Genomic DNA, 27589 nt, shown 5'->3' with positions numbered 1-27589 from the left:
CTGGATGCAATTTTCCAGGTGAGATCTCACCAGGGTAGAGTAAGAGGGGAAGGAGAACCTCCCTGGATCTGCTGCCCACACTCTTCTTAATGCCCCCCAGGATGCCCTTGGCCTTCTTGGCCACGAGGGCACATTGCTGCCCATGCAGAACTTGCTGTGCACTGCCAGCTCCTTCTGCACAGGGCTGCTCCCCAGCAGATCACCTCCCAACCTGACCTGCTGCAGTTTATTCTTCCTTCCAAGGGGCAGGACTCTGCACTGATCCTTGCTGAACCTCAGTAGGTTCCTCTCTGCCCAGCACTCAGCCTGCCTAAGTCTCCCTGAGAGGCCACACAGCCTCCAGCTTTATTATGGAAGGGACTTCCTGAGGCACAGAAAAGTTATGGATCTGGTTCATGACTTAAACATCCAGAACTGGGCTCTCTGCCTCTTCTCTTTTTCAATTTTTTTCATCTTTTGGTCTGCTTTTCAGCCCAGAAAGCACCGAGGGGCATTTGGTTTACCTTCAGCCACTGGCTGTGAACTGGCCATGCCCTCTGCCTGCAGCTGCACTGCAGGTGTCGCCAGCAGGGCCACAGGAGGAACACTGTACTTGTGGTGAGTGCTTCTGAGGAGCTCTCTGATTTCAAATCCATCTTCCAAACAAGTCACTAAACTGTACAGCACTGGCTCCCCAGCCTCTGCAGCTGGCAAGGCCTTTCCAAAGAGGAATTCAGCAATGTGCAAACGACAAGCAAGAGGTAAATTCTCATCGGTGGAGTAGAAGGCCACCAGAGGGGCCTGGAGTGGGTACTTGTTTTCCTCAGGAAACCTTACTTCAAGTTCATGTACAGGTCCATCGTTGTTAGCTCTGAGGTGAGCATCATCCACACAACTCCTGCTGGGGTTTAGTGGGTGATTAGGAGGGAATTCGTGAGCAAATCTGCATTTGGAACCAAATCTGCAGCCTCCTTGCAGATAGAACTTGCATATTTCCTTTGAAGCCTGCTTTTGGGTGTCCTTAGCAGGAGCACCCTTCTGGGTGGGTGTGTGGAGCCTGTCTGCCAGGTAGTCCAGCTCCAGCTGAAAAGTCCACACACGGTTTTGAATCCTTTCCACAAACTTTTCTCCGTAGATGGAGCGGAGAGCAAAAGCCTCCTCTTGCCTCTGCTCCAGGCACTCCTCTCGACTGGCTTCAGCAGCTGCTGCAGAAACCTGCATCTTCTCTCCATACCTTTCAGTAAAGCACTGCAGCAGCAAATACTCCAAGGATGCCCCAATATTCCCGTTGCAAGATCTCAGCACTGTCCTGCACCGCTGACTGTCAAACCCATACCTGCAACAGAACACAGACAACGCCTCTGCAGCAAGGGAGAGACAGAGGCTGGAGGGAGCAAAGTAACCACAGATCTGCCTGCTGAGGCTCACAGGAAGGAAGGACAGAATCACAGCATGGTTTGGGTTGGAGGGGACCTCCAAAGCTCACACAGTCCAACCCCCTGCACTCAGCAGGGACACCCCCCACCAGAGCAGAGCCTTGTCCAGCCTCACCTTGAATATCTCCAGGGATGGGCCCCACCCACCTGCCTGGGCAACCTGTTGCAGTGTTGCAGCAGCCTCCTGCTGCAGAATTTGTTCCTCACAGCCAATCTCAATCTGCTCTGCTTTAGTTTGCAGCCATTGCCCTTGTCCTGTCCCTGCAGGCCTTTGGCAGCAGTCTCTCTGCAGCATTCTTGTAGCCTCCTTCAGGTCCTGGCAGGCTGCTCTAAGGTCTGCCTGGAGCCTTCTCTTCTGCAGGCTGAACACCCCCAGCTCCCTCAGCCTGTATGGCAGGAGACACTATTATTTGAGACAAAAACCCACATGAAAACATTTATACCATTTAAAATGGCAGTGGTAAGCAGTAATTTGTTGGCTAGAACTGCAAATCTGTTGTCCATAAGGTGACAAATTTGGGAACAAGTTCTGCACCCAGAGGCTGCTGCAGCACTGCAAGAGGCTGCCCAGGAAGGTGACTGGGGCCCATCCCTGGAGGTGTTTAAGGTCAGGCTGGATGGGGCTCTGGCCAGCCTGATCTCGGGTAGGGTGTCCCTGCCCATGGCAGGGGGGTTGGAACTACATGATCCTTGTGGTCCCTCCCAACCCTGACTGATTCTATGATTCTATATTCAAGGTAAGGCTAGACAGGGTTGTGGGCAACCTGCTCTAGTGGAGAATGCCCCTGCTGAATGCAGGGGGTTGGACTGGATGAGCTTTGGAGGTCTCTTCCAACCCAGCCCATGCTATGATTCTAAAGTAGATCAGAAGGTGACTCTCTCACACCTGAGAATAATTAGAGGATCAACTCTCCCAGCTGAACTGTATAAACTCTTCAGTAAAGCTGAGTCCTCTCATATATAAAACATGCCCCAACAAAGCCAAAATAGTTAATAAATGCTCATATATGAGCCAGATGGATGAAGAACACTTCCATGAAGTACCACCCACCTGGAAGAAAAACATATACTACAGCAATGCTCCCTGAGCTTTCTGCATTTCACTGTTAGGGAGAAAGAACTGAAAACTTCACTGCAAAAAAAAAGAAGACTGAAGGGATTTACTTCCCATCAAAGAACTATTTAGAGTTCCTCATGTTAAAAAGTACATTGGTAGGAGGCAAAAACTCCTCAGTTCTCAAGCCCAGGCAAAGTGAGAGCTTTAAGTATCAGAAGGAGTAGTGATTTGCCTCTTCAGGACACAAATGACTCACCTGGACAGTTTGTGCACAGCAAAGGAGGACACTTCACTTTCCACAACTCTCTGCTCAGCTGACTCAGCAGATGACCTCGGTGCTCTGTCACAAACTTCTTGATCTGTTGACCAGTACTGCTCATCATCAAGGTAATCAGGTTCTTCACTGTCTTCACCAGAACCAGCTACTCTGATAAAAAGAGATACCAAATTATCATGAAACAAAACCACAGTGCTGAGCAGACACAAAACTCTGCCTCTGCAGCCTGAAATTCTCCATTTAAAAGGGTAGCAGAATTCTGCCTTTCCCAGAGGCAGTACCACAGAGGGACACAGCAGACTGAAAGCAGGATCTGAGACCAAATAAAAGGGGGGAGAGGGGGAGAGGGGGAGAAGGGGAGGGAGAAGGGGAGAAGGGGAGAGAGACGGGGAGAGGGGGAGAAGGTGAGCGCGCGAGACGGGGAGAGGGGGAGAGGGGGAGATGGGGAGAGGGGGAGAGGGGGAGAGGGGGGAGAGGGGGAGAGGGGGAGAGAGGGAGAAGGGGAGAGGGGAGAGGGGGAGAGGGGGAGAGGGGGAGAGGGGGAGAGGGGGAGAGGGGGAGAGGGGAGAGGGGGAGAGGGGGAGAGGGGGAGAGGGGGGCTCTGTGCTCTTCTAACAGTATGCCTGTTAGAGTGTGCTCATCTGGAAGAGCCTCGGTTTCAACTAACTCTGATTCAGGAGCCAGCTCCTGCCCTTGAAGCTCTTGAAGAAGTTCTTTCACTCTTCTCTGATTCTCTGATGTCATGTGTATGGTCTGCAGAGGCATTGTTGTTTCAGGTCTCTCCTTAGTTTTCCCTCCTCTTCTGGCAGGGGCATTTGATCTGAAAATTAGAACAGAACATGACGATGACTTATTTGCCTGGCTCAGATGACCCTGACTGAATTGAGATGTGTTAGGACCCAACTCTGTCATTCAAAAGAGGCAATCCAAAGCAAGGTAAGTGTCTGGAGCCCTCAGCACAGGAAGGACATGGACCTGACAGAGCAAGTCCAGAGAAGGCCCACAAAACTTATCAGGGGGTTGGAGCAGCTCTGCTAAGAGGACAGCCTGAGGGAGCTGGGGGTGTTCAGCCTGCAGAAGAGAAGGCTGCAGGCAGACCTAAGAGCAGTCTGCCAGCACCTGAAGGGGCTACCAGAAGGCTGCAGAGGGACTGCTGCCAAAGGCCTGCAGGGACAGGATGAGGGCAGTGGCTGCAAACCAGAGCAGAGCAGATTGAGATTGGCTGTGAGGAACAAGTTCTGCACCAGGAGATTGCTGCAACACTGCAACAGGTTGCCCAGGGAGGTGTTTGGGGCCCACGGCTGGAGATACTGAAGGTGAGGCTGGAGAGGGCTGTGGGCAGGCTGCTCTAGTGGAGGATGTCCCTGCTGAGCGCAGGGGGTTGGACTGGATGAGCTTTGGAAGTGCCTTCCAACCCAGAGCATTCTGTGATTCTATGAGTAATCCTTAGATAATTATAGAAGCATGCTTATTAGTGTTTCCTGACCCAAGATGTTCTGAAATTATTCTGTGACCAAAGAAGAAAATCAGAGGCTCTCATTTTCTTAAAGAACAACCCTCCAAACACTTTCCTAGCTATAAAATGTTAATTTAAAAAGAACAGATTCATAGGTTCACAGAATGGGTTGGGTTGGAAGGGACCTCCTCCAAGGTCGTTCAGTTCCACCCCCCTGCCATGGGCAGGGACACCTCCCACCAGCCCAGCTTGCTCCAGAGAGGAGGTGTTCACAACCTCCCTGGGCAACCTCTTCCAGTGTCTCCCCACACGCTTCCCAGTGAAACAGATTCCTCTCAACTTCACCATTCTGCATATTCAAAGATGTCCAAACCCACCCCCAAAGTATCATAAACACCTCTAAGCCAATGTCTCCCACATTAACAGGATGAGCTGGATTCCTACCTTGGTTCCTTGAGAAGACAAAAGTCATCTCCATCGTCCCAGATTTTAGTTGAGCATTTCCTACTTCCACCAAGTTGAGACTTGTTTGAATGGCCACTGCTGCCTCCTCCTCTTCCTCCTCCTCTTCCACTGCTTCCTCTCCCTCGTCCTCCTCCTCTGTTGGGCTTTCCTCTTTTCCTCCCTGCCGAACTCATGTTCTCTTGCTGAGGAAGGGATGAGAAGCAGCCCTTAATTATGAAGGGGATGTAGTACATTGCAAACATCTGGGCACATATCACATCATTCGTGATTCCCACTGACAGGAGAAGGCAGGAAATTACCTGGACCTTGGTGTATTTCTGTATTGCACCTGAACCAAAGCACATTCTTTTAGAACACTGCCAAACTCTGTGGGTTTTAAAACTGAAAGCTCACATTCCTCACAGCTGCTCAAGGAAAACCTGCAGGATCTCTGGTGAAAGGATGAGCCTGCCAGCAGCGCTGACCAACCTGGGAGGTTCTGTCACTCACAACTTTCCTGGATGTGGGAACCCAAAGGACAAACCTTTCACGGCAGAAAGCAGCCTGTGCTCTGCCACTTTTCAACCTGGGGAGTTTGCAGGGCTGAGAGTAGAAGGCAGAAAGGAGCTGAAGGCAAGCATAGAGCTTGTTTCCACATTAGCATGCTGCTGATCCATCCCCTTCTCCAAGGAGCTGCACAGATGGCTGGGGGCTCTGTGGAACCTGGCCAGGGCTGTGATTAAGGATGTCTCTTGGAAAACAGAAGCCTTCCTCTCATCACAGCAGGACCCTGAACATCTCTGACACAAACATTAAGCAGTTGTGGCCAGCGACAGACTAGTGTGACACTAACACATGCCCCAGCATCGTGCTGCTGCCAAAAGGAAAGGTATTGCAGAGAGGTGAGCAGCTGCAGAGAGTCTGGCAGGATCTTTGCACCAGCACCTGCAGAGCCCGGACAAGAACCGATGTGGCCACGCACCAGCAAGGAGGCTCGGACAGAAGCAAGCTTCCCTTTCTGCGGCGCATCTCCCCACCGGGGCAGCACCAGGCCTTAAGGGCTGAGCCCGCCCAGGGCTGCGCAGAGCGGCTGGGCACAGCGGACACCGGCCTCTGTGCCGGGGAACCGGAGCCTCAGCCTCCTTCCTCTCGGCACACAACGCCGAGCCCTCGTTACGGCGCGGCCCCGCGGCCCTGCCTCGCTTCCCCGCTCACTGCTCCAGCGCCCCCGCTCCGCCCCCCACACCTCCTACGGGTGTCCGGTCGCCTGCAGCCCAGGGGATCCCTACAGCTCCCCTCCCGGCCCTGCCCGTCTCTTACCGCGGGCTGCCCGCTGTTCCCGGGACCCCATGCCCTGCTCGCCCGCCAGGTGCCCCCCACGCACCTCCTTCTCCTCCGCCCCTCTCCCCACGCCGCCGTGACGCCTCCCGGGGCCCACAGCGCTCCTCTCACACCCCAAAAGCCCCCCGCGCCCCTCCGCGCCGTGCCCTCCGCTCCTCACCGGCGGCGCCGCGGCCCCTCCCCCGGAACCACTCTGCTGCCGCTTCCGGGACCGCCCGCGGGGGCCGCCCCCGCCCCGCCGCCCTCGCGTTGTACCGGCAGGGCTCTGCCCGTCCCGGGCTCTCCCCGTCCCGCTGCCCCGCCGCCCTCGCGTCGTGCCGGCAGGGCTCTGCCCGCCCGGGGCTCTGCCCGTCCCGCTGCCCCGCCGCCCTCGCGTCGTGCCGGCAGGGCTCTGCCCGCCCGGGGCTCTCCCCGTCCCGCTGCCCTCGCGTCGTGCCGGCAGGGCTCTGCCCGCCCGGGGCTCTCCCCGTCCCGCTGCCCTCGCGTCGTGCCGGCAGGGCTCTGCCCGCCCGGGGCTCTGCCCGTCCCGCTGCCCTCGCGTCGTGCCGGCAGGGCTCTGCCCGCCCGGGGCTCTCCCCGCCCGGTTGCCCTCGCGTCGTGCCGGCAGGGCTCTGCCCGCCCGGGGCTCTCCCCGCCCGGCTGCCCTCGCGTCGTGCCGGCAGGGCTCTGCCCGCCCGGGGCTCTCCCCGCCCGGTTGCCCTCGCGTCGTGCCGGCAGGGCTCTGCCCGCCCGGGGCTCTCCCCGCCCGGCTGCCCTCGCGTCGTACCGGCAGGGCTCTGCCCGCCCGGGGCTCTGCCCGCCCGCTGCACGCTCCGCCGCGGGGCGCCGACCGATCGCTCCCCCGAGGTGCGCCAGCGGGGGCTCGGGGGTTGCCCGCAGCACGCCGGTACCCCCGCTGACACCGGCGGCGGCTGTCCTGCGCTGCCAGCCACGCCTCATGCCGACAGCCACCGCTCAGCCACCCGCGGGGCTCTTTGCTCCTGCCCCTTACGGCCACGGCTCCTTCGGAAGGTGCTCCGTATGCCGCAGGGCGAGTGGCTTGTCCGGGGAGCGGCTTCCCCAGCGGGGAGCTGTGCCTGTGGCGTTAGAACGAGGGCAGAGCACTGCTGGTCTTGGTTCTCTTGCCCTGCCCGGTGACCATCTCCGGGGTTCTTCCCCAACATACACAACCCAAGGGCACTGCTGCGCTTCAGAGCTGCGCTTGCTGCCTGCTTACAGACTTCCATGCAGGCCAGGCTGCAGACACCATCAGCCTTTCACAGCTCCTCTCCAAGGACTCATCTGCTGACAGAGCAGTCATTCGGTGTTCCAAGTGACCTGCACTCTGAAGACACAACGCTGCCTGCCTGTCCACGTCCTGAGCTGACAGACACATTCACAGCTTCACAGATGGCACCAGGTTGGAAGGGACCCTGCAAGGGCATCTTGGCCACCCTCCTGCACTCAGCAGGGACACCTCCAGCTGGAGCAGGCTGCACAGGGACACAGCAAGGCTGAACCTGAATGTCTGCAGGGACAGGGCCTCAAGCACAGCCCTGGGCAGCCTGTGCCAGCGTCTCACCACTCTGCTTCTGCACAACTTCCTCCTCAGGTCCAACCTAACTCTGCCCTGCTGCACTCTCAAACCATTGCACTCAGCCTATCCCCACAGGCCCTTCTGAGCAGTCCCTCCCCAGCCTGCCTGGAGATCCCCATCCTCTTCAGATGCTGAAATGCAACACTAAGGTCCACCAGGAGCCTTTTCTCCAGGCTGAACAGCCCCAAATCTCCCAGGCTGTGCCCACAGCAGAGGCTCTCCAGCCCTCTGAGTATCTCTGTGGCCTCCTCTGGACCCTCTCCAGCAGCTCCAGCTCTCTCTTGTGTTAGGGGCCCCAGAGCTGGCCCCAGCCCTGCAGGTGAGGTCTCAGCAGAGCAGAGGGGCAGGTTCCCCTCTCTCCATCTCTGGCCATGCTGCTTTGGATGCAGCCCAGGCTGCCCTTGGCCTTCTGGGCTGCCAGTGCCCATTGCTGGCTCCTGCCCAGCTTCTCCCCCATCAGCCTATGAGCCTACCTTTCAGCTCCTTTGCTGGGCTCCCACCACATCTATTGCTGCACAGCGATTACAGATCTAGGCTGTGCAGTTTGACATTTCAGGCTTACTGCCTGAGGGTATCTCTGAAGCAGGCAAAGGCAGAGGCCTTCCAGGGAGAAAGTAATCAGCCTGAACCGTGCCTCCTCAGTTCTGTCTTCCTGCTCTTTTGTCTTAATTCGAGACTCACTGGACTGGCTCGAACCTGTTTGTGACACCCCTGGCCTCAGGGTACCTGCATTCCCCCCACAATTTCTTGCTGTCCTTTGGAGCAAAAAGCCCTGCAGGAGCAAAGTGAAGAATTGGAGCAGGCATGGAGGGCTGCTGCTGCCTCCCACCTCCTTCGAAGCCCTTTTTAATGTTCATTCATCGTTTTTAATGATCTAACAAGTATCAGCAAATACACAAGTGCTGCTGGTTGCTGCTTCCCTGTCTGGCAACCTTGCTCTTGGCCCCCGAATAAGAGAAGAGGAACCCTCTTGCCCCAGGCATCCCTGGGAGGCCATGCTCAGGGGGAGACTGAGGGTGTCAGAGCACGCAGGATGCAGATGGTCCTTGTCTCACTTTCCCCAACTGTCTGCTGCCTTGCTTGGGTGCCACAGGAGGTACTTAAGAGCTCTTGAGGCTGAGGGTGCAGAGAGCACTGTCAGTAAGTTTGCTGATGACACCAAGCTGGGAGCAGTAGTGACAGCCCTCAGGCTGTGCTGCCATTCAGTGAGACTTAGGCTGCAGAGCTGGGCAGGGAGAAATGCAATGGAACCCAACAAGGGCAGAGGGAGAGTCTCGACACCTGGGGAAGAGCAACTCCATGGACCATTACAGGTTGGGGAACTGCATCCTACAGAGTAGCTCCAGGGAAAGGGACCTTCAGGTCCTGATGAACAGAAGTGTGCCCATGAGCCAGCAAGGTGCCTTTGGGGCCAAGAAGGCCAAGGTCATCCTGAGGTGGATTAGAAGGGCTATGGTGAGTAGGTCCAGAGAGGTTCTCCTGCCCCTCTGCTCTGCCCTGCTAAGGCCACATCTGGAATATTGTGTCTAGTTCTGGACCTCTCAGATGAAGAAGGACCTCAGGGAACTGCTTAAGAGAGTCCAGCCCAGAGCACCAAGCTGCTGCAGGCAGTGAACATCTCCTGTGAGGCCAGGCTGAGGGAGCTGGGGCTGGGAGCCTGGAGCAGAGGAGCCTGAGGGCTGCCCTCAGTGCTGTGCTAAAGATGTGCAGGGCAGTGTCAGGAGGATGCAGCCAGGCTCTGCTCAGGGGTGGCTAAGGGCAGCACAAGGGGCACTGGGGGCAAGAGGTGGTGCCAGGGAACAGGAGGGAGAACTTTTTTCCCTGTGAGGGTGCTGGAGGCCTGGAACAGGCTGCCCAGAGAGGTTGTGGAGCCTCCTTCCTTGGAGGCATTCAAACCCTGCCTGGATGTGTTTCTGTGTGCCCTGCCCTGGGTGACCCTGCTGTGGCAGGGAGTTGGACTGGATGATCTCTGGAGGTCCCTTCCAGCCCCTACCCCTGTGCGGTTCTGTGTGGAGCAGCAGGAACCACCTAAGCACGCAGCTCTCCACATGTGTCCCGCCTCAGCCCATCCCTTCTCAAGGCTTCCCACTCTCCCCAGCACTGGGCAGCTCTAATTAAAGAAAGGAAAAAAAAACCCCTCAGTATCATCTTCCTGCAAGCAGGCAGCCCTGATTTTAAGGTGGGGATGCAAGGATGTGACCTGAAGCTTACATAATCGGAAGGCAATCGCTGTGCCTGCCTTTCAGCTCAGCCAGCAGCATGTGACAGCCCCAGCCTGGGAGCGTCAGGCCACCGCCGACTGCTCTCTTTCCTGCGCGGTGCTAACTACCAACTCGAGCAACCGGCAGAGCTGAAGGAGCTCCGGCTAGCCTGGGGTAAGTCTCAGATCTCCTTCAGGTGGGGTTGATGATGCCACTTTCCATCTGGCTGGGAGCGGGCAGAGCTGCGGCCAGGGACCGCCGCCTGTGCCGCACCGCCAAGGGTGCTGGAATCGGTTTGCACCTCCTCAGAGTTGCCCCCAGCCGCACGGAGACCCAACAGCTTAGCCTGCTGAAGAGTCTTTTGTGGCTGCACTTATTAGCAGCGTCTCCAAAACGCCAGGTGAAAAGACCTCTTTTTTTTTCCGCTCGTACTGTTTAATGGCTAAATTGAGGTGCGGGGCTGAGGCGAAGCAGGTGAACGGCAACGGCGCTGGAGACAGCTGCAGACGAAGGGGAGGGCTGAGGAGAGTGAGTCGCTGGTGTTCGCTGTCTTTGGAGGGCTGGGGGTTGTTCTCCGAGTGAGGTATTTCGGAGGGGCAGCAATCTCAGCCAGCAGGAGGACCTCGAGCCTTTCCCGAGCAATGCCTAACAAGTGATCCTGGTGTTCCTTTCCAACCATAGCGGTTGGCAGGGATTAGATGTTGTGCTGAGGGATGTGGTTTAGCCAAGGACCTGTCAGTGTGAAACTGATGCTTGAACTCGGTGATCGTGAAGGGCTTTTCCAAAGGAAGAAATCCTGTGATTCTGTGAAGCAGCAGCAGCAGTGTCCGTGGCTTTTCCTGACCTGTGGCCAGCCTCATGCTTTCAGGAGCAGAAAGGGGCAGAAAGCCAAGCCAATGGTGACCACTTCCCGTCAAGTCTGAGGCTGGAAATACTTTGCAGAACTTTTCCAGCTCGCATTTAGAGCCTTGGGGTGTTTGTTTGGTCTTTTTAAGAAGTGAAGCCCTGCACAGTTGTTTTTTTTTTCCCTCCCTGTTGTGTCGTTCTGCACAAGCACAGACCTTGTCCCTTCCCTCCCTCCCCACAGCTCTGTGCAGGAGTCCAACCCCTGAGTGCCTCAGTGGCACCTCTCTGACCCTGTGCTTGGGGCATAGCTAAGGAAGGCAAGGCACAGGGACCTCCCTGCCCATTCTCACCTTCTTCTCTGGGGATTTCATGGGTGCTGGCTCAGGCTCTGTGCTTGTGCAAGGCACCAGGACACTACTCTTGGCTGGAGACTGGTGGCCAGAATTTTGGTAATCACTAATGACAGAGGTTGAACTCAGTTTTGCTTCTTGGACTCAGCTGGAGGAATCCAGTGGCTTTAACTCCCTGAAACTGCTCTTTGGGCTTTGGTCTGGAGATGTCACTCTGGCTTGATGAGAGCTGCAGAAGAGCAAAAGGAGCTCTGAAGAGACAGAGACAACACAGCTGCTTCTTGTCCCTAAAGCAGGGGCCATGGCCTTGGCTTGCAGGCAAAGACAGTGTGCTGATGGCTTCCTGTGACAGGGTGTTGAGTCTGTCCAGTGGGCAGCTTGCACAAGCAGGTTACCATCTGCTTGGTGATGGGGAAACTACGCTGTGCCAGGCTGGCATGTCAGGGAAACCTGGCATTTGCCACTGGGAGGTGTGATGGTGGTTTAGGAAAGCAGCCTGCTGGAGGGCTTGCTCTGGCTGCTGATGTGCACATGCAGATGTGTCTGTGCGTCTGGGAGGGGGCTGAAGGTGTGGGGCTTGCTCAGTGTGCAGAACACAAGGTGAAGGGGGGGATCCTGGGAAGGGCCTGGGAGTACTGATGGGGGAGAAGCTGGGCAGGAGCCAGCAATGGGCACTGGCAGCACAGAAGGCCAAGGGCAGCCTGAGCTGCATCCAAAGCAGCATGGCCAGAGATGGAGAGAGGGGATCCTGCCCCTCTGCTCTGCTGAGACCTCACCTGCAGGGCTGAGCCCAGCTCTGGGGCCCCTAACACAAGAGAGACCTGGAGCTGCTGGAGAGGGTCCAGAAGAGGCCACAGAGATGCTCAGAGGGCTGGAGAGCCTCTGCTGTGGGCACAGGCTGGGAGAGTTGGGGCTGTTCAGCCTGAAGAGAAGGCTCCAGGGAGACCTTAGAGCTGCATTTCAGTATGTGAAGGGGACCTCCAGGCAGGCAGAGGAGGAACTGTTCAGAAGGGCCTGTAGGGGCAGGATGAGGACAATGGCTAGAAACTGGAGCAGGGCAGAGTTAGGTTGGCCCTCAGGAGGAAGCTGTGCAGAAGCAGAGTGGTGAGACACTGTCACAGGCTGCCCAGGGCTGTGCTTGAGGCTCTGTCCCTGCAGACATTGTGGATCAATCTTGCTGTGTCCCTGTGCAGCCTGCTCCAGCTGGAGGTGTCCCTGCTGAGTGCAGGGGGTGGCCAAGAAGCCCATGGAGGGTCCCTCCCCCCCAGTGCAGTCTGTGCTCTGTGCATGTGTTCAGAAGGACGAGGACAGGCAGGCAATGCTCTCTTCGGAGGGTGCAGCAGTAGATTGCAAATCGGTGCAACTCCTGAGTGTGAGAGCAGAGGGCAGCTCGGGGAGAGGCTGCAAGCTGCTGGCAGAGGACAGCAGGGAAAGACTCTGGTAGAAAGGGGAGGCTTCTCTGGCCACACATAACCACACATAACCAAGATCAACCTACTTTGCAGTGTGGTCACAGAGCACAGCTGCTGGTGGTGCCTGAAGTAGGGAGGGCACGGCAGAGCTCCTCGTGTCCCAGCTCCAAAGTCTCACTTTCGAGTTCTGCAGAGGAGCCTGTGCTCAGACATTGGCCTTGGCTGCCTAAGTGTGCTGTGGAAGCTTCTCAGTTAAAGCCCCATGCTGCACAGGTATGATTTGGGGTTGCCTCTATAGGGAAAAAGCCCTTTTGCTACCAGGAACCACCCAGGAGATGAAGTCCGATGCCAAAGGGCAACCTTCCCCGAGTTCAAAGCAGAGGAGAAGGTGGGGCAGGGAGACATCTTCCTACCAGCCCTGCTTCTCCCAGCACTGCTTCTCCTTCATCCACTCCTCAGGCAGGTTATTTTTCTCCATGTCAGACAAATTGCTGCCTGTGTACTGCACCCAGAGCGTCTCCTGTCCTCAGAGCAGGCAATGTGCTCCTGAGAGCTTCTTCTCTCAGCTATACTGCCCCTCATGACAGCTGCAGCTCAAATCACAGAATCACACAACTGTCAGGGATGGAAGGCACCTCAAGCACCATCCAGGTCCAACCCTCCTGCCATGGGCAGGGACACCTCACACTAGATCAGGTTGCCCAGCACCACATCCAGCCCAGCCTTAAAAACCTCCAGGGATGAGGCTTCCACCACCTCCCTGGGCTCCCATGTGTGCAAGGGCAGCCACAGATGCTCTTCAGGTTGCTTCCTTTGCTGCTGAGATGAATGGCATAGCCCTGCCAGTGTGCTGGGCAAGGGCACCTGCTGAAGGGGGACCCAGAGAGAGAGGCACAAGTATTCTGAAGTCTCAAATATCTGAGAGGAGCTGTTCTAAGTGTGGAAGTAGAGAGCACTTGGTGGAGCTGAATGATGCTTTAATTCTGGCTTTTCCTCAGCTTGGATGCTGCCATTGCAGCCTGTTTGAGCAGTTGTGTCCTCCTGCACCACGGTTCCCTGACTGCCCCACTGAAAGCTGTGCAGCAGGATGGGTTAGAGAGTCTCCTTTTTGCCTGCTCCCACCACTGATGCTCCTGCTAGCAGCAGGGTATGGTCACCCTGCCTTGCAAAGGCTGGAGGTATGAGTGTCCAGCTCTGGAGCCCTCAGCACAGGGTATCGTGTCCAGCTCTGGAGCCCTCAGCAAAGGAAGGACATGGACCTGATGGAGCAGGTCCAGAGGAGGGCTGTTAAGGTGACTGGGGAGTATTAGGGGGCTGGAGCAAGAGGACAGGCTGAGGGAGCTGAGATTTTTCAGCCTGGAGAGGAGACCTTAGAGCTGCCTGCCAGTACTCAAAAGGAGGCTACAAGAAGGCTGCAGAGGGACTGTTAGCAAAGGTCTGCAGTGCCAGGACGAGGGACAATGGTTTGAAATGAGAGCTGAGCAGATTTAGACTGGATGTGAGAACAAGTTCTGCACCACGAGGGTGCCAGGGGAACAGGTGGGCAAACTTCATTCCTGTGAGGGTGCTGGAGGCCTGGAGCAGGCTGCCCAGAGAGGTTGTGGAGCCTCCTTCTCCAGAGACTCCAGTTGGATGTGTCCCTGTGTGCCCTTCCCTGGGTGACCCTGCTCTGGCAAGGGGCTTGGTCTGGATGATCTCTGGAGCCTTCCAGCCCCTGCCACTCTGTGGCTCTGTGATTTTCAGCCATTCTTTGGAATACCTATTTAAAAAAAAAGAGGGGGGAAAAATCTGCTTTTTTCCCCCTCTCCTTGCTAAAAGGATTGGAGCACACAGCAGAGCAGGAGAGGCTGAGGGAGCTGGATTTGTTCAGCTTGGGGAAGGAAAGGATGGAGGGCTCCTACATCCATCTGCAAGTACCTCAGGGGTGTTGCAGGCCAGCCCAGCAGGCTGTTGTCACTGCACAGTGAAAAGATGAACTGGTGTGGGCACAGCCTGAAGCAAGGCAAACCTTGACTGGCCAGAAGTAAAAAACCTGCAGCCCTGGGAGAGGCCCAGAAAGGCTGAGACATCTCCAGCCAGGGGGTAGTCAGACCTAGAATAGAATCATAGAATCAGTCAGGGTTGGAAGGGACCACAAGGATCAGCCAGTTCCAACCCCCCTGCCATGGGCAGGGACACCCTACCCTAGGTCAGGCTGCCCACAGCCTCAGCCAGCCTGGCCTTAAACACCTCCAGCCATGGGGCCTCAACCACCTCCCTGGGCAACCCATTCCAGCCTCTCACCACTCTCATGCTGAAGAGCTTCCTCCTCACATTCACTCTGGCTCTCCCCAGCTCCAGCTTTGCTCCATTCCCCCCAGTCCTGTCATTCCCTGACAGCCTAAAAAGTCCCTCCCCAGCTTTTTTATAGGCCCCCTTCAGATCCTGGAAGGCCACAAGAAGGTCACCTGGGAGCCTCCTCTTCTGCAGCCTGCACAGCCCCAACTCTTTCAGTCTGTGCTCACAGCAGAGCTGCTGCAGCCCTCTGAGCATCCTCGTGGCCCTTCTCTGGACACACTCCAGCATCTCCACATCCCTCTTGTCCCAGGGGCTCCAGAACTGGATGCAGTACTCCAGGTGGGGTCTCAGCAGAGCGGAGTAGAAGGGGAGAATCACCTCCCTGGCCCTGCTGGCCACACTTCTGATGCAGCCCAGGTTCTGGTTGGCTTTCTGGGCTGCAAGTGCACACTGCTGGCTCATGTTGAGTGCACCTTGGCTAGATGTGGCCCTGAGCACATCCTTTCATCAATCCTCAGGGTCAAGACGATGCTAAACCCCCAAGTCCCTCAAACCCTGTGCTAGAAACCTTGCAGCCCACATCACAAACTCAGCAAGAAGCTGGCTACGTAGGCTGGCAGCTGTGCTGCTCCCAGCCTGACCTCAAGAGGCACAGCTCACAAGAGCCCAGCACTGCCACCATCTCAGGGGCCCTGATGGTGCCACCACCTTTGTCCTTCGGGGGCTCCACACTGGAGAGCTGTCAAGTGCGTGGCCCCCAGGCTCCACTGCTGACTGCACCAGGAGCAGCTGCTTCTGCAGGGGCTTCCCAAAGCCACTCAGGGCTTTTGCACCTTTGGCATCTCTCCCACCTACATCACGCTTTGAGCATGCTTTGTGCCTGCTTCCCTGCAGGCTCCTCCAAACCACCACGGCTCTGCTGGCGGCAGTGTTGGCAGAGCTGTGCTCTCTCCTACCCCATAGCAAAGCTCAGGAGGACTCACATCAGCCTCGGGCACATGCATGCCAAACAGGACTGGAGCTGGGAGGTCATTCTGGGCTCCTAAACCGCAGTTGGTTTCCTAGTGAGGCTGCACAAGAGCAGACAGGAGTGAAACCCTGGTCAGAGGCAGTGTGGCTGTGGGGCAATGCCCCTTCTGACAGGAGAGGTGTGAGCTGGTGCAGTCCCTTTCTCTGGGGCTGTCCCTGTGTCTTTAATCAGTCCTTATCTTAGTACTGTTCCCAAGGTCTAGCCCCACATCCTCCCAGGGACTGAGGAGATGCTTTGCATGGCGTCGTGCTCTGCTTTCCTGCCTTACTGAATGGCTCTCAGGCTGCTCATGGCATCTACCTTTTGTACCTTTTTCCCTTTGCTCTTTCATTCACTGACAGATTTTCCCATGTGCTTGGGTGTAGGCAGTGTTCAGGGAGTCCCTAGTGTGACAGGCAAGGTATAAGCCATAATGAAACCACCTTTCCACCATGCTTTGTTCCCCCCCATTGCTGTCACAATGAACTGCAGTGCTCTTCTGAAGTGTCTCTGACACTGCAAATGAGGCCCACACACCACAGAAGCATCTCCATGGCTTCACACACGACACTCATCAGTGCAGTCTACTGCAGCACTTGCTTAGGCTGAGCATATGGCTCTGGGTTCTGCCTTGCAGCACCTGTGTGCCTCCAAAAAGCAGGGGTACAGCTGGCAGAGAAAGCAGGCAGGACAGGAAAGGACAAGTGCCTCCAGAAGTGCTGGCAGGGCTGTGCAGCTGCACGGTGAGGGCACAAAGAGGAGCTGGGAGGACATTTGGGGAGCTGAGCTGCAAAGCAGCCCAAAGCAGAGCAGCTGTGTCAGCTGTTTGGGTGCCATTCCAACACCCCCCGCTCTGCTGCTCTGGTCATACACCAGGCAGCTTGCTGAGCAAGTGGTCTTTGGGGATTACCTAGCACCTCTTAGTCACCCATGGCTCTGGGCTGGGAGGGAACTGTTTGTGCTGGTGCCCACTCCTACCATGGGGGTATTATGAAGCCAAAGAAACCTTTAGGATGCATCCTTCCTGCTCAAATCCCTCCTCTTCCCTCCTGTTCCACTCCCCCCTCAACTTTGAGCATCTCTGCACAATAAACCCTTTCTGCATCTTTCTGCACTCAAGGTTCAGACCAGCTGACCCATCACAGAGCTCACATGTGGGCAGCTCTAAGCCATGGGATGTTCCCAGTGACCAGCCAGAATCCTCCAGTGAGGACAGGAGTCCCTGCAAGGACAGACACCCTATAGCAGCCATGGACTCAAACAAACAAGAAGGTAAAGCATCTTCTTATTTCACTTCTTGATGGTATGAAGGGCAAGTAAGGAAGCAGCCTGGTGGCAGCTGCCAGCCAGCTTCCCCAAGAGCACCTCCTAGCCACAGCAGCTGTGGCAGGGGTGCTCTCCTTTCAGGTCCACAGGAACAGCTGGGCTTGCAGTTTGCATCATCTCCCTCTCCCCTCTGGAAAATAATCCTGTGCCATCTGTAACGTCCAATGTGGAAAGTTCTTCCCCCTCTTGCCCAAGACCCTCCTCTGCCTAGATTCACAGAGATTTCTGACAGGAGCTATGTCCTACACAAGGGCAGTGATGAGGATCTGTTTCTCTTCCTCCCATGCTTTGTTGCAAGGGTTTCTTGTTCACATCAGTGCCACAAGCCAGACTTCTGCACCAGCCCCAGTCTTGCAAGCAGCCAGTCCTGCTGCAGTCAGCAGCACTGCAAGAAAGCCTGCAAAGCTCAGAGGTTTCAGGGCTTTAGTGGTTATCAGCTTCAGATGTTCTTGTTGGAGAGAACTGTGGGGCTGCTCTGCCTTGCCACTTCAGAGGGGACTTAGGACAGGTTCTGCAGCAGGAGGCTGCTGGAACACTGCAGCAGGTTGCCCAGGGAGGTGGTTGAGACCCATGCCTGCAGATATTCAAGCTGAGGCTTGACAGAGCTCTGGGTGACCTGATCTAGTGGAGGATGTCCCTGCTGAGTGCAGAAGGGGTTGAACTGGATGAGCTCTGGAGGTCCCTCCCAACCCAGCCCACTCTATGGTTCTGTGACCGTCCATATGCTGAGGAACTGTTGAAACTATGAAGAGCAGGAGGAAGCAGCTGCAGGAGTGCCTGTCCCTGTCAGCTCAGGAGAGAGCCTGCACTTGTCTCTCTCCCTTTCACAAGATGCTCAGTGGTGCTAAAATTCAATTTATGGCAGAGGCCATGAAGGAGTTAATTTCTCTGGTATCACTATTCTAATTTGGCTAAATTAGGTCTGGGTTCCTAGGCCCCTGCACTACAGCAGGCTGCAAATTAACTGAGGGTGGTTTTTTTTTCCCAGTTAATAGGCATACCCCCATGGGCTGCAGTGGTTTGCTGCAGAAGCTGAGAGAACACCACAAAGTCCCTTGCTGTCCACAGGGCTCCTGTGAGGCCCCTTCCTCCCCTGCTCCAGCTCTTAGCAGTGACTTTATAGAACTGATTTGGGTTTAATATATGAAGAGTGCTTCTCCTCCTGCTTTGGCAAAGGTGGGAGGAAAAGTCACAGCAGCAGGGATCATCTCTCCTCTTCTGGTCTTGCTTAGGAGTAGTTCCTTGCTTTGAGTCTGTCCAAAGACATTGCAGACCTCTTTGCATCTGAACGCAGGTGAAAGACTCCCCCAGGCTTCTGCGGGGCCTGAGCTGAGCCCACAGTGCTCTGTCAGACTGACAAACACCCAGAGAAGCACAGGGAAAGACCTGCTGTGCTGCTGCCTAACGCTTCTAGCCCCCCTCAGGGCTCAGCATTCACTGCAAACCCAGCACCTCCTTGGCCCCCCAGGACCTACTTTGCATTGCGCTGCTTTTACTCTTTCTGGGTCGGTCGTTGCCATCCCACAGTTAAGAGCTCAGCAGCAGCTTTGACATCAACACAGGCATGCACCTCAGTTTTCCTGCTTCAGGAGGTTTGCAGCTCACAATGGATACCTTCTAAAGCCTCAGCTTCAGCCACTGAGAAAGCTTCATCCTTCACCTCAGGCCAAAAGTCACTTTTTCTAGCTTGTGGACTTGCAGAGAAAGTAAAACAACATCATCATCATCATCATCATCATCACCATCATCATCATCATCATCATCACCATCATCATCTTCTTTAAAAAAAAGACCCAGAAGGCTGAAACCTGAAAATGAAGCCAAGCTGACATCTAAGAGTAGAAAGGTGAGACTTGGTGTGGGCTGGCTGATGAGTTTTGACCCCAAAGAGATGGCAGTTTGGGCTCAGGGTTACTTCTTCCAGTCAGACTGCTGCCCTTGCTCTCCCCTGCAGGGACCTCATAGGCTGTTCCCCAGGGGGTCAGTGCTGCCCAGTTCCACAGCTGGTGCTTCCCTGCTGCCCAGTTCCACAGCTGGTGCTACCCTGCTGCCCAGTTCCATAGCTGGTCCTTCCCTGCTGCCCAGTTCCATAGCTGGTCCTTCCCTGCTGCCCAGTTCCACAGCTGGTGCTTCCCTGCTGCCCAGTTCCACGGCTGGTACTACCCAGCTGCCCAGTTCCACAGCTGGTCCTTCCCTGCTGCCCAGTTCCATGGCTGGTACTACCCTGCTGCCCAGTTCCACGGCTGGTACTACCCTGCTGCCCAGTTCCACAGCTGGTCCTTCCCTGCTGCCCAGTTCCACGGCTGGTACTACCCTGCTGCCCAGTTCCACAGCTGGTCCTTCCCTGCTGCCCAGTTCCACGGCTGGTACTACCCTGCTGCCCAGTTCCACGGCTGGCGCTGCCCTGCTGCCCAGTTCCACAGCTGGTGCTGCCCTGCTGCCCAGTTCCACAGCTGGTGCTACCCTGCTGCCCAGTTCCACGGCTGGTGCTGCCCTGCTGCCCAGTTCCACAGCTGGTGCTACCCTGCTGCCCAGTTCCACGGCTGGTGCTGCCCTGCTGCCCAGTTCCACGGCTGGTGCTACCCTGCTGCCCAGTTCCACAGCTGGTGCTGCCCTGCTGCCCAGTTCCACAGCTGGTGCTACCCTGCTGCCCAGTTCCACGGCTGGTGCTACCCTGCTGCCCAGTTCCACAGCTGGTCCTTCCCTGCTGCCCAGTTCCATAGCTGGTGCTACCCTGCTGCCCAGTTCCACAGCTGGTACTACCCTGCTGCCCAGTTCCACAGCTGGTACTATCCTGCTGCCCAGTTCCACAGCTCATGTTACCCTGCTGCCCAGCTCCACAGCTCGTGTTGCCCTGCTACCTGGTTCCATAGCTGGCTGGTGCTGCCCTGCTGTCCAGTTCCATGGCTGCAAGGCCACCAAGAAAGGCACAGGTGGGCAGAGAGGAGCATGCAGCCTCTCCTCTGCTGCCTCTCACTTCTGAGAGCCACTGGGGAATTTGCTGACATTCCTCTGAATGAGGACAAATCCCAGAGACCAGAACAGGGCCAATGTCTGGGTGCCCTTGGTGGTAACCCATATTTCCCCTCAGGGGTAAAGAAATCAGAACGTAGCTGTGCCTTGTAGAGCCTGCAGGCATCAGCTTTCCACTTCATGCTCTGGCTGACCATGTGCAATCCTCCTTACAGCCTTTTCAAGTCTCTGCAGGAATTTCTGTGGTCTTGAGGGCCCAGGTGGGTAAGGTACCAAGCATCTGCAGTCAGCATGGAAAGAGGGAGCTTGGCTGCCCCTGGAATTGGGCATGGGGTCATGTCTGTGACTACCAGCAGTGAAGCAAACCCTTGAAGACAAAAGTAATCCCACCTCATGAAGTGACCTTGCCAAAGGGAGGTGAAGGAGAGCAAACAAGGTGAATTTAATGTCTGCTTTAGGCAGGCCATGCTTGGTTCATAGTGGCAGTTTATTTCACAAGCAAGATGGTCTTCACACCTCCTAAAGTGGGACCTGAATCCCTTAAAACTGATTTGTGCCTGGAAAGGGACTTCAGACCCTTTGTTCCAGTTATTTATAGCAACCATAATAACTCTTTTTAATTGACTGAAGTTCTTTATTCCCACAGGAGAGACTGAAAGTGTGCCTGTGAGTACCCCTGCAACACAGATTTCCCAGGTAAGATGAGCAAAATGCCCTGAATAACTCAAAGAGTTTAAAAAGCTACTAATAGAGAAACAGGAGTTTAAAAAGCTGAGTGGCAGGGAAAAAAGTGCAGGCACTTAGAAGGGAGCTGGAGACTTAAGTGTGCACACTGTGTGGATCACTGCTGTAGCATCACATCCTAGAAGACACTTCAGACAGTTTGCTCACACCCAGTTGTACTCAGGCAGGGAATTTGTGAGCTCAGCTAATTAACTAACTGGTATCTTTAGCACCAACTGGAGCATGTCAGGTCACTGGGCCAGAGGGAGATTTCAGGGCTAGGCTGTGAGGACCTCTCACCAAACCTGATTAACTGTCCTAGGAATGAGGATGTGTTATTGACACAGGCTGGGAGTGTCTTCCCCAGCAGTGGGGCAAGTATCCAGGGAGGGGCTCTGGATTATCCTGACGGCCTCACAGCTCTTCTTGCCTGATAATCCAGAGCAGCCTGGCTGGCCAGAATGTTGAGCCTTGCTGCATGTCTCTGCCTAGCTCTGCAGCCAGGAGCTTGGAAACCCTGAGTCCACATTGGCTCTGCAGCCAGGAGCTTGGAAACCCTGTCTCTGAGTCCACACTGGCTCTGCAGCCAGGAGCTTGGAAACCCTGAGTCCACATTGGCTCTGCAGCCAGGAGCTTGGAAACCCTGAGTCCACACTGGCTCAAGGTGATCAGGATTTCCAGAGCTCTGCAGCCACTCTTGAACTGACATTCTTGCTGCAATTCAGCCACTATGGATGCAACAAAAGTGTCTATACCACAGCCCAGGCAGCATCCTTCTGGTGAGATGTAGTTTCAGTGCTTCCACAGTTTCCTATGCACTTCCAGTCTGCAGGAAGCACTGCAGAGTTCTTGAGCACTTCAGCCCTTAGTCTGATCCAATATGGAACCATACTCTGAAAGAGAGGAGACCTCATCAATGCTGATCAATAGCTAAAGGGCAAGCGTCAGGAGGAAGGAGCCAGACTCTGCTCTGTGGTGTCCAGGGACAGCACAAGGGGCAGTGGATGCAAACTGGAACCCAGGAGGTGCCACAGGAACAGAAGGGACAAATTCTTCCCTGTGAGGGTGGCAGAGCAGTGGGACAGGCTGCCCAGAGAGGCTGTGGAGTCTCCATCTCTGGAGGCTTTCCAGACCCATCTGGACGTGTCCCTGTGTGACTGACTCTGGGTCAGCCTGCTCTGACAGGGGATTGGACTGGATGCTGTCCACAAGGCTCTTCCATTCTGTTGTTCTTTGATCCTCCAATTGGAAACCTTGACTATGTGAGACCTCCCCTGTCACCACTGCAACACTAACACCTGTAACTGCTTGTGAGTTCACCACAGCGAGTGGAGAAGGTTCTGCTTTCCAGCAACTTCCCAGTGCTTTTCCTGTCTCATCTTCTTTCCCCATCCAGCTGAAGGGTCCAGCACAGTGCATCTGCCATGCACAGAGAGCCTGCACCTTGTTGCAGCAGGGTGCTGGGAAGCCCATGCACAGAAGCCCACAGAAACACCAGTTGCTAAGTGCATGCCCTAACAAATCCTCTAAATGAAAGCTGCCAGCTGGCTGCTGCTTCAGTGAGGGCCATGGGGATGCTGCAGCTTCCAAGGAAGACTGCACAGACGTGAAACAAGAGCTGAGAAGTGCATTTGCCTCCTTTTATCTCCAACCTTCTCTTCTGTCCTTCCCGTGTTACTCTGCCTTCATTCGTACCATCCTTGCCTAGGACTATAAATACTGGATATAATCATAGGGCCAGGCAGGGCAGCACAGCTCTGCTGCCTTCCTGCTATGAGGAAGTCTTCCTAATGCTCAGCTGCAGAAGTGTGCCCTTAGATGCAGGAGTCAGTGTGTTGTTCCCTTCTAAAAGCATACATCATACAGATCAGAATAGTCTTGCTTTGTGGCAAGTGTTGGACTTTATGCCAGCTTAGTTTCAGGTAGTTCTCTCCTGGGTGACACAGTGTTTACTTGCTGCTTCAGATCAGCCCCAGAAGATGGTGTGCAAAGCGGTGGGCAGCAGAAAAGCTGGGGGCAGTAACACAGATAGTACTCAGAGATTGCACTGGCTTGGAGGGCATCTTTGAAGGGCATCTTGTCCAACCCCCTCGCTGTCAGAAGGGACATCTCCTACTAGAGCAGGCTGCCCAGGGCCACATCAAATCTGATCTTGATTGTCTCGACTACTTTGTAGCCACAGGTTTTGGTTTATTCTAGGATATAAGCAGCAGAAGTATTCCTGTGCAGTATTTCTTCATCATGAGCCTGTTTTCTACTGGGTTTGACAGATTTCAGCTCAAGGTCCTTGAGAGCAGGCCCTTTCTAGTGTGAAGAGCCTAGGCAGCACAATACAAACAGCCTTCCCTTTGGGGATGGAGTCCTGGGCAGCCTGGCCAGCGCTGGGCAGTCGCTTATGAAAGCAAGGGGTCCCTCTCATCCTCTCAGCAGCAGCCAGGCACAGTAAGCCCAGCTCACCAAGGCCATGCCCTCTGCTCTCCACTCCAGCCCTTGCTTCCATAAGTCACCCCCATTTCCTGGCCAGGATCGTTTTGGAATCATAGAATCATTTCATACCTTTAAGGTGTAATGGGCACCATGGCCCCCAGGAAAGGCATCATCTGTTAGAGATTCCTGGTGCTGGATCCCTCACTCTGTGGCTCTGTCATGCTCCAAAGACTGCTGGGGGCTGAAATGTGTATCTCATACTAAATTATTTAGATGTCTAAATGTTTTCTTTGAACAGCTTTTGGACAGGTTCTAAGGGCTCCCTGTGTCCATGCAGATGCAATTGTTCTCTAGGCATTAGTGAGCTCAGCTTCAGCTGTTGAGATGTGCTCCTTAACTTCCAACCATAGGTGGGCCAGGGCGACACATCAAACTGGTGCCAGGTTTCCATGGCAGCATAAATCCTTTCTTTTTGGTAGGTGTTGCACCTTAGGAAGGCTGAATTGGGTTCACTTTCCAGGGGCTCACAACCTATGGAACGTCTCTCCAGTGTAATCACTTGGGCAAGACAGAAGCATGAGCTGATGCTTCCATGGCTTCCATTTGCTGTAACAGCCCACAGGATTTAAAGGGTGGTTTTCTACAGCTTGTTAGCAATGAGCTCAGAGTGAGCCCCGCAGCTGGAGCACTGCACTGCACTTGGCTGCTGTGTTCCAAGAGAGCTTGCTGTTCCTGCACCATTCCACTCAGCTTTGGGGCCAGCTGCATCCAGTGCCTCAAGGCTGTTTGTGTTTCTTTTCTATGCTCTGGGCACTGAGGGCAGCTGAGGAGGGAGTCCTCAGGGTTTGCTTCAGGACTTCATGTCCAGCTGTACCAGCCCTAGCAGATGTGACTAATGGGTGTTGCTGGCCGCCCTCATCCATCAAGCAGCAACAAAGGGAAACAGGAGTGTCTGAAATAGCCACTGCAAGCTGCATGGAGCTGAGGAAGGATGTAACAGGCAAGACAGACCCAGGCTGAGAACTGGAGCACTGGGAAGGAAGGATGCACAAAGAAACTCAGCTAGCAGCATGGCTGCAAAAGCTCTGTAGTGACTCCCCAGAGAAGAAGTGTTTGCTCTCAGATGCAGAGGATACTTTAGTCCAGCTTCTCATCCTAATCGTTTTGCTTGGTGGGATTTGGCTGCCTGAACTCTGTTTTCACAAGAGTGCTTGGACCACAAAGTCTCTGCATTGGTGCCTATTTGCTGGCTTTGGCTGATGCCTGGCAGCTTTTGGCTCTGAAACCTCTAGATCAGCAGTGACTCCCCTCCCCATACCCTGCAGAAAGGACCTGTCTAGTTTGCCCCCTTTCTGGAAGCATCTGAGGAGGATAATGGCCAGGCTTGCAGACATAAACGTTTCATTCTGGGGTTATTCTCCTCCAGATATTATCATCTCCAGGCCCAGCTCCTGGACTGCGTCACTGCTAGCAAGACTTGAGGCTGCAGCATTTCCTTCCTGAAGCAGATGGCTGAAAGGGGCAGGAGGGCATAGGGTAGAACAGCCTTGTTCAGCTGGAAGGGATGGCTCTGACTGATCACCCCTTTTCCCTTGGAGGGAAGCAAAGCCCTGATGCAGGCTGGCAGGGAAGACTGCCTGGGCAATGCCAGCTCAGTGTGGAAGTGTGGCAAGCAGCTGTGAGCAGGGATGGGAATACTGGCATTTTTGTATCTCCCTGCCTTTCCAGGCATGGGTGTTAGGATGGCCAATGACCATCTGGCCCACCTTCTTAGCCTGCTGTCAGAAGCAGTATGGTCCCTGCCTCCCGTAGCAGCCGTGGCCTCAAGCAGCCCCTCTCGCCCTTCATGATGCGCTCACAGGTCACAGGGTGACAGTTCCTGTGGCACTGGAGTGCCATAGCAAGGTGCCCAGCACGGCCAGAAAGGGCGGGTGGAGGGGTCAAACCAGGGGGTCTGGAGCTGCAGCTGGCTTGGGGAGTCAGGGCTGACCTCCCGGGAAGATGTCCTCAGTCTCCCGCTCCCCTCTGCCCTGCCCCAGCTTCTGTCCCTTCCACTCCTCCTCCCCAGGCAGCTCCGGGGCCGTGCGCGCAGCCAGCCCCGGCTGGGCACTGCGGGGTCAGCGCCGGGGCAGGAGCGGGCAGGGCGGGCAGGTGTGCCCTGCCGGGACGCGCCAGCCCGGCCGGGAGGAGGACGGTGCCCGCCGCTGCCCCGAGCTATCGGAAGCCATCTCTGCTCCATTTGCAGGACTCGAGCGCCTGAGCGGCCCGGGGTGGCTGTCGGCTTACCGTCCGTGCTGCAGCTTTGGACTCAGTTTATAACCAGATGTTAGGCCGCATTTCTGTGGTAAAGGTAAAGACCGCTGGCACTGCAGCGCCCGGCAACGCCACCTCCCCGCGGGCGCTGCGCCTCGCTGGCGGCGGCGCGGGCAGAGCGGGCAGAGCGCGGCGCGGGCAGAGCGGCGCCGGCCCCGGCCGCCCCTCCGCAACCTGCCTCCCTCCCTCCCTCACCGCCCGCCTCTGCAGCTGCCCTGTCTGCTTGCTCTGCTCTGCCAGCCTGGCTTGCCCCGGTCCGTCTGCTGCTTCGCCCGGCCGTCGCCTGGCTGCCTCCGGTTAGTTGTGAGCACTTCCAGCAGCACCACAGCCTCTAGGGACAGGAAAAAAGGGAGAGTGGGCACAGTGTCGCTGAATGCCAGGGGAACACCTCCAGCCCCCTCCCCATCACCAGTTAAAAAGATGCCTCCTTCCTTGGAAAGGGCCTGCTGAGCAAGGACAGAGCTTTTCCACAGCCTGTGGAGAGGGAGAAGGTGTAAGACCTGTCTGGGGAGGAGGACTTGCTCAATCCCAGACCTGCTCTCGATTGCTCAGCTGCTTTGGGGATGGATAACCTGGCTGCTGTTATACCAAACCTTTCTGGCATGTTTGAGGCTGTCCTCAGGCTGCGAACTGTCAGGGAGCCTGGAAAAGCTCTCAGTCTGAAAAAGAGGCACATTGGCTGCCCGAGAGAAACACCTCCTCCCTTGTGCTGAGGCTGCAGCCGGAGCTGAACCTCCCCCCGTGCCTCTCAGCCGTGACAGAAGGAGGAGGAAGAGGAAAAGCACCTAACAGGATGGGTTTCACCCAGCCTTCATGCCACCCTGAGCCATGGGTGACCCCTGGGGACACGGCAGTCCCTGCTGCTGTGGGAGGAGGGCTGAAGCCAGCGTGTTTGTGGTTGCTCTAGTTGCAGGCATTAGCCTCTGAGCTGAAGGCAGGTTTCACCGAGGCGATGCAGGAGCTGTCCCGGATCCAGCATGGCGAGTATGCCCTGGAGGAGAAGGTCAAGAGCTGCCGCTGCGCCATGGAGGAGAAGGTGGCTGAGATGAAGAACTCCCTCAACACCTTCAAGGTAGGACTGTTGATCTGTGCAGAGGCTGCAGAAGGCTCTGGGGAGACCTAACAGCAGCCTGCCAGTACCTAAAGGCTGCAGAGGGCCTGTTCCCAAAGGCCTGCAGGGACTGGACCAGGGACAATAGCTGCAAACTAGAGCAGAGCAGATTGAGATTGGCTATGAGGAACAAGTTCTGCAGCAGGAGGCTGCTGGAACACTGCAAGACGTTGCCCATGGAGGTGGCTGGGTCCCATCCTTGGAGATATTGAAGGTGAGGCTGGAGAGGGCTGTGGGCAACCTGCTCTAGTGGAGAATGTCCCTGCTGAGTGCAGGGGGTTGGACTGGATGAGCATTCTGTGATTCTATGATTAGCTTGTGTAGCATGAGGCAGCATTCCCCTGCTGGCAGTCCCTTCTGCTTGCAAAGATGAGCTGGCAGTTGTTTCACATGTGTCTGCTGCACTGCCCTCAGCTCTGTGAAGCTGCATTCCCACACAGCTGGGAGGAAGTGCTGCCTGTTTTGATTTGTTTCAAGAGGATAAAGGCAAAGGACTGGAGAGAAAAGCCTAGCAAGCAGGCTTGATTCACACTACAAACCAGGCAGCGCCTCCAGGCAGGTCCTGGCTGAGTGGCTGTGAGGAGGCAGAGGAACCATTGTTGTTCTTACGGCAAATGTTCCCTGTGGGGTTTTTGCTAAGTCAGTGGTATCTTGGGATGTTAAAGAAGGCTCTTACTGGAAAAGCCCTTTAATGATCCTGGTAAAGGGAGGGAGAGATTGGATGGCACCAGGCACAAGGCACTGTGCAGATAAACAAGGGAGGCAAGGAGTGTAAAAGCAGAGGTCTCAAAGCAATTGGAACCAGGACACTGCTATGGGGAAAACGGGGTTTAAAATTCAGATATGAGGAATTCTGCAAGCACTGAAAGGGAATGGATTGAAGCTTGAGGAAGGCAGATTGAGACTGGAGATGAGGAAGAAATTCTTGCCAGTCAGAGTGGGGAGACACTGGCACAGGTTGCCCAGGGAGGCTGTGGCTGCCACCTCCCTGGAGACATTAAAGGCTAGGTTGGGTGAAGCTTTGAGACACCTGGGAGGTGTCTCTGCCCATGGCA

At 55.6% G+C, this 27589-nt stretch overlaps 2 protein-coding genes across 9 annotated transcripts in view; one reads left to right on the top strand and one right to left on the bottom strand.

Annotated features, from left to right (window-relative positions):
• Positions 1-6188, bottom strand: part of DHX57 (DExH-box helicase 57) — a 36144-nt gene extending 29956 nt beyond the window's left edge. The window contains exons 1-5 of one of the 3 annotated variants that reach the window (XM_064146262.1): positions 6151-6188; positions 4650-4852; positions 3417-3569; positions 2729-2899; positions 504-1315 (exon numbers count right to left, since the gene is read on the bottom strand). In XM_064146262.1, the coding sequence (XP_064002332.1) occupies positions 504-1315; positions 2729-2899; positions 3417-3569; positions 4650-4843 (1330 nt within the window). In that variant the 5' untranslated portion in view covers positions 4844-4852; positions 6151-6188. Of the gene's footprint in view, positions 1-503; positions 1316-2728; positions 2900-3416; positions 3570-4649; positions 4853-5895; positions 5916-6033; positions 6090-6150 lie in introns of those variants that run through there. The other 2 variants (XM_064146263.1, XM_064146264.1) reach the window with 2 other exon arrangements.
• Positions 6189-9806: 3618 nt separating this feature from the next.
• Positions 9807-27589, top strand: part of ARHGEF33 (Rho guanine nucleotide exchange factor 33) — a 39677-nt gene continuing 21894 nt past the window's right edge. For 4 of the 6 annotated variants that reach the window (XM_064146261.1, XM_064146256.1, XM_064146255.1 and 1 more), the window contains exons 1-4: positions 9807-9941; positions 16782-16933; positions 20607-20656; positions 26331-26495. In XM_064146261.1, coding sequence (XP_064002331.1) covers positions 16912-16933; positions 20607-20656; positions 26331-26495 — 237 coding nt within the window. In that variant the 5' untranslated portion in view covers positions 9807-9941; positions 16782-16911. Of the gene's footprint in view, positions 9942-16781; positions 16934-20606; positions 20657-25365; positions 25461-26330; positions 26496-27589 lie in introns of those variants that run through there. The other 2 variants (XM_064146257.1, XM_064146259.1) reach the window with 2 other exon arrangements.

The sequence above is a fragment of the Pogoniulus pusillus genome, chromosome 7 (assembly GCF_015220805.1).
Source record: "Pogoniulus pusillus isolate bPogPus1 chromosome 7, bPogPus1.pri, whole genome shotgun sequence".
In the NCBI taxonomy this organism is placed as follows: Eukaryota; Metazoa; Chordata; class Aves; order Piciformes; family Lybiidae; genus Pogoniulus; species Pogoniulus pusillus.
This window is presented reverse-complemented; position numbering and strand designations above follow the sequence as displayed.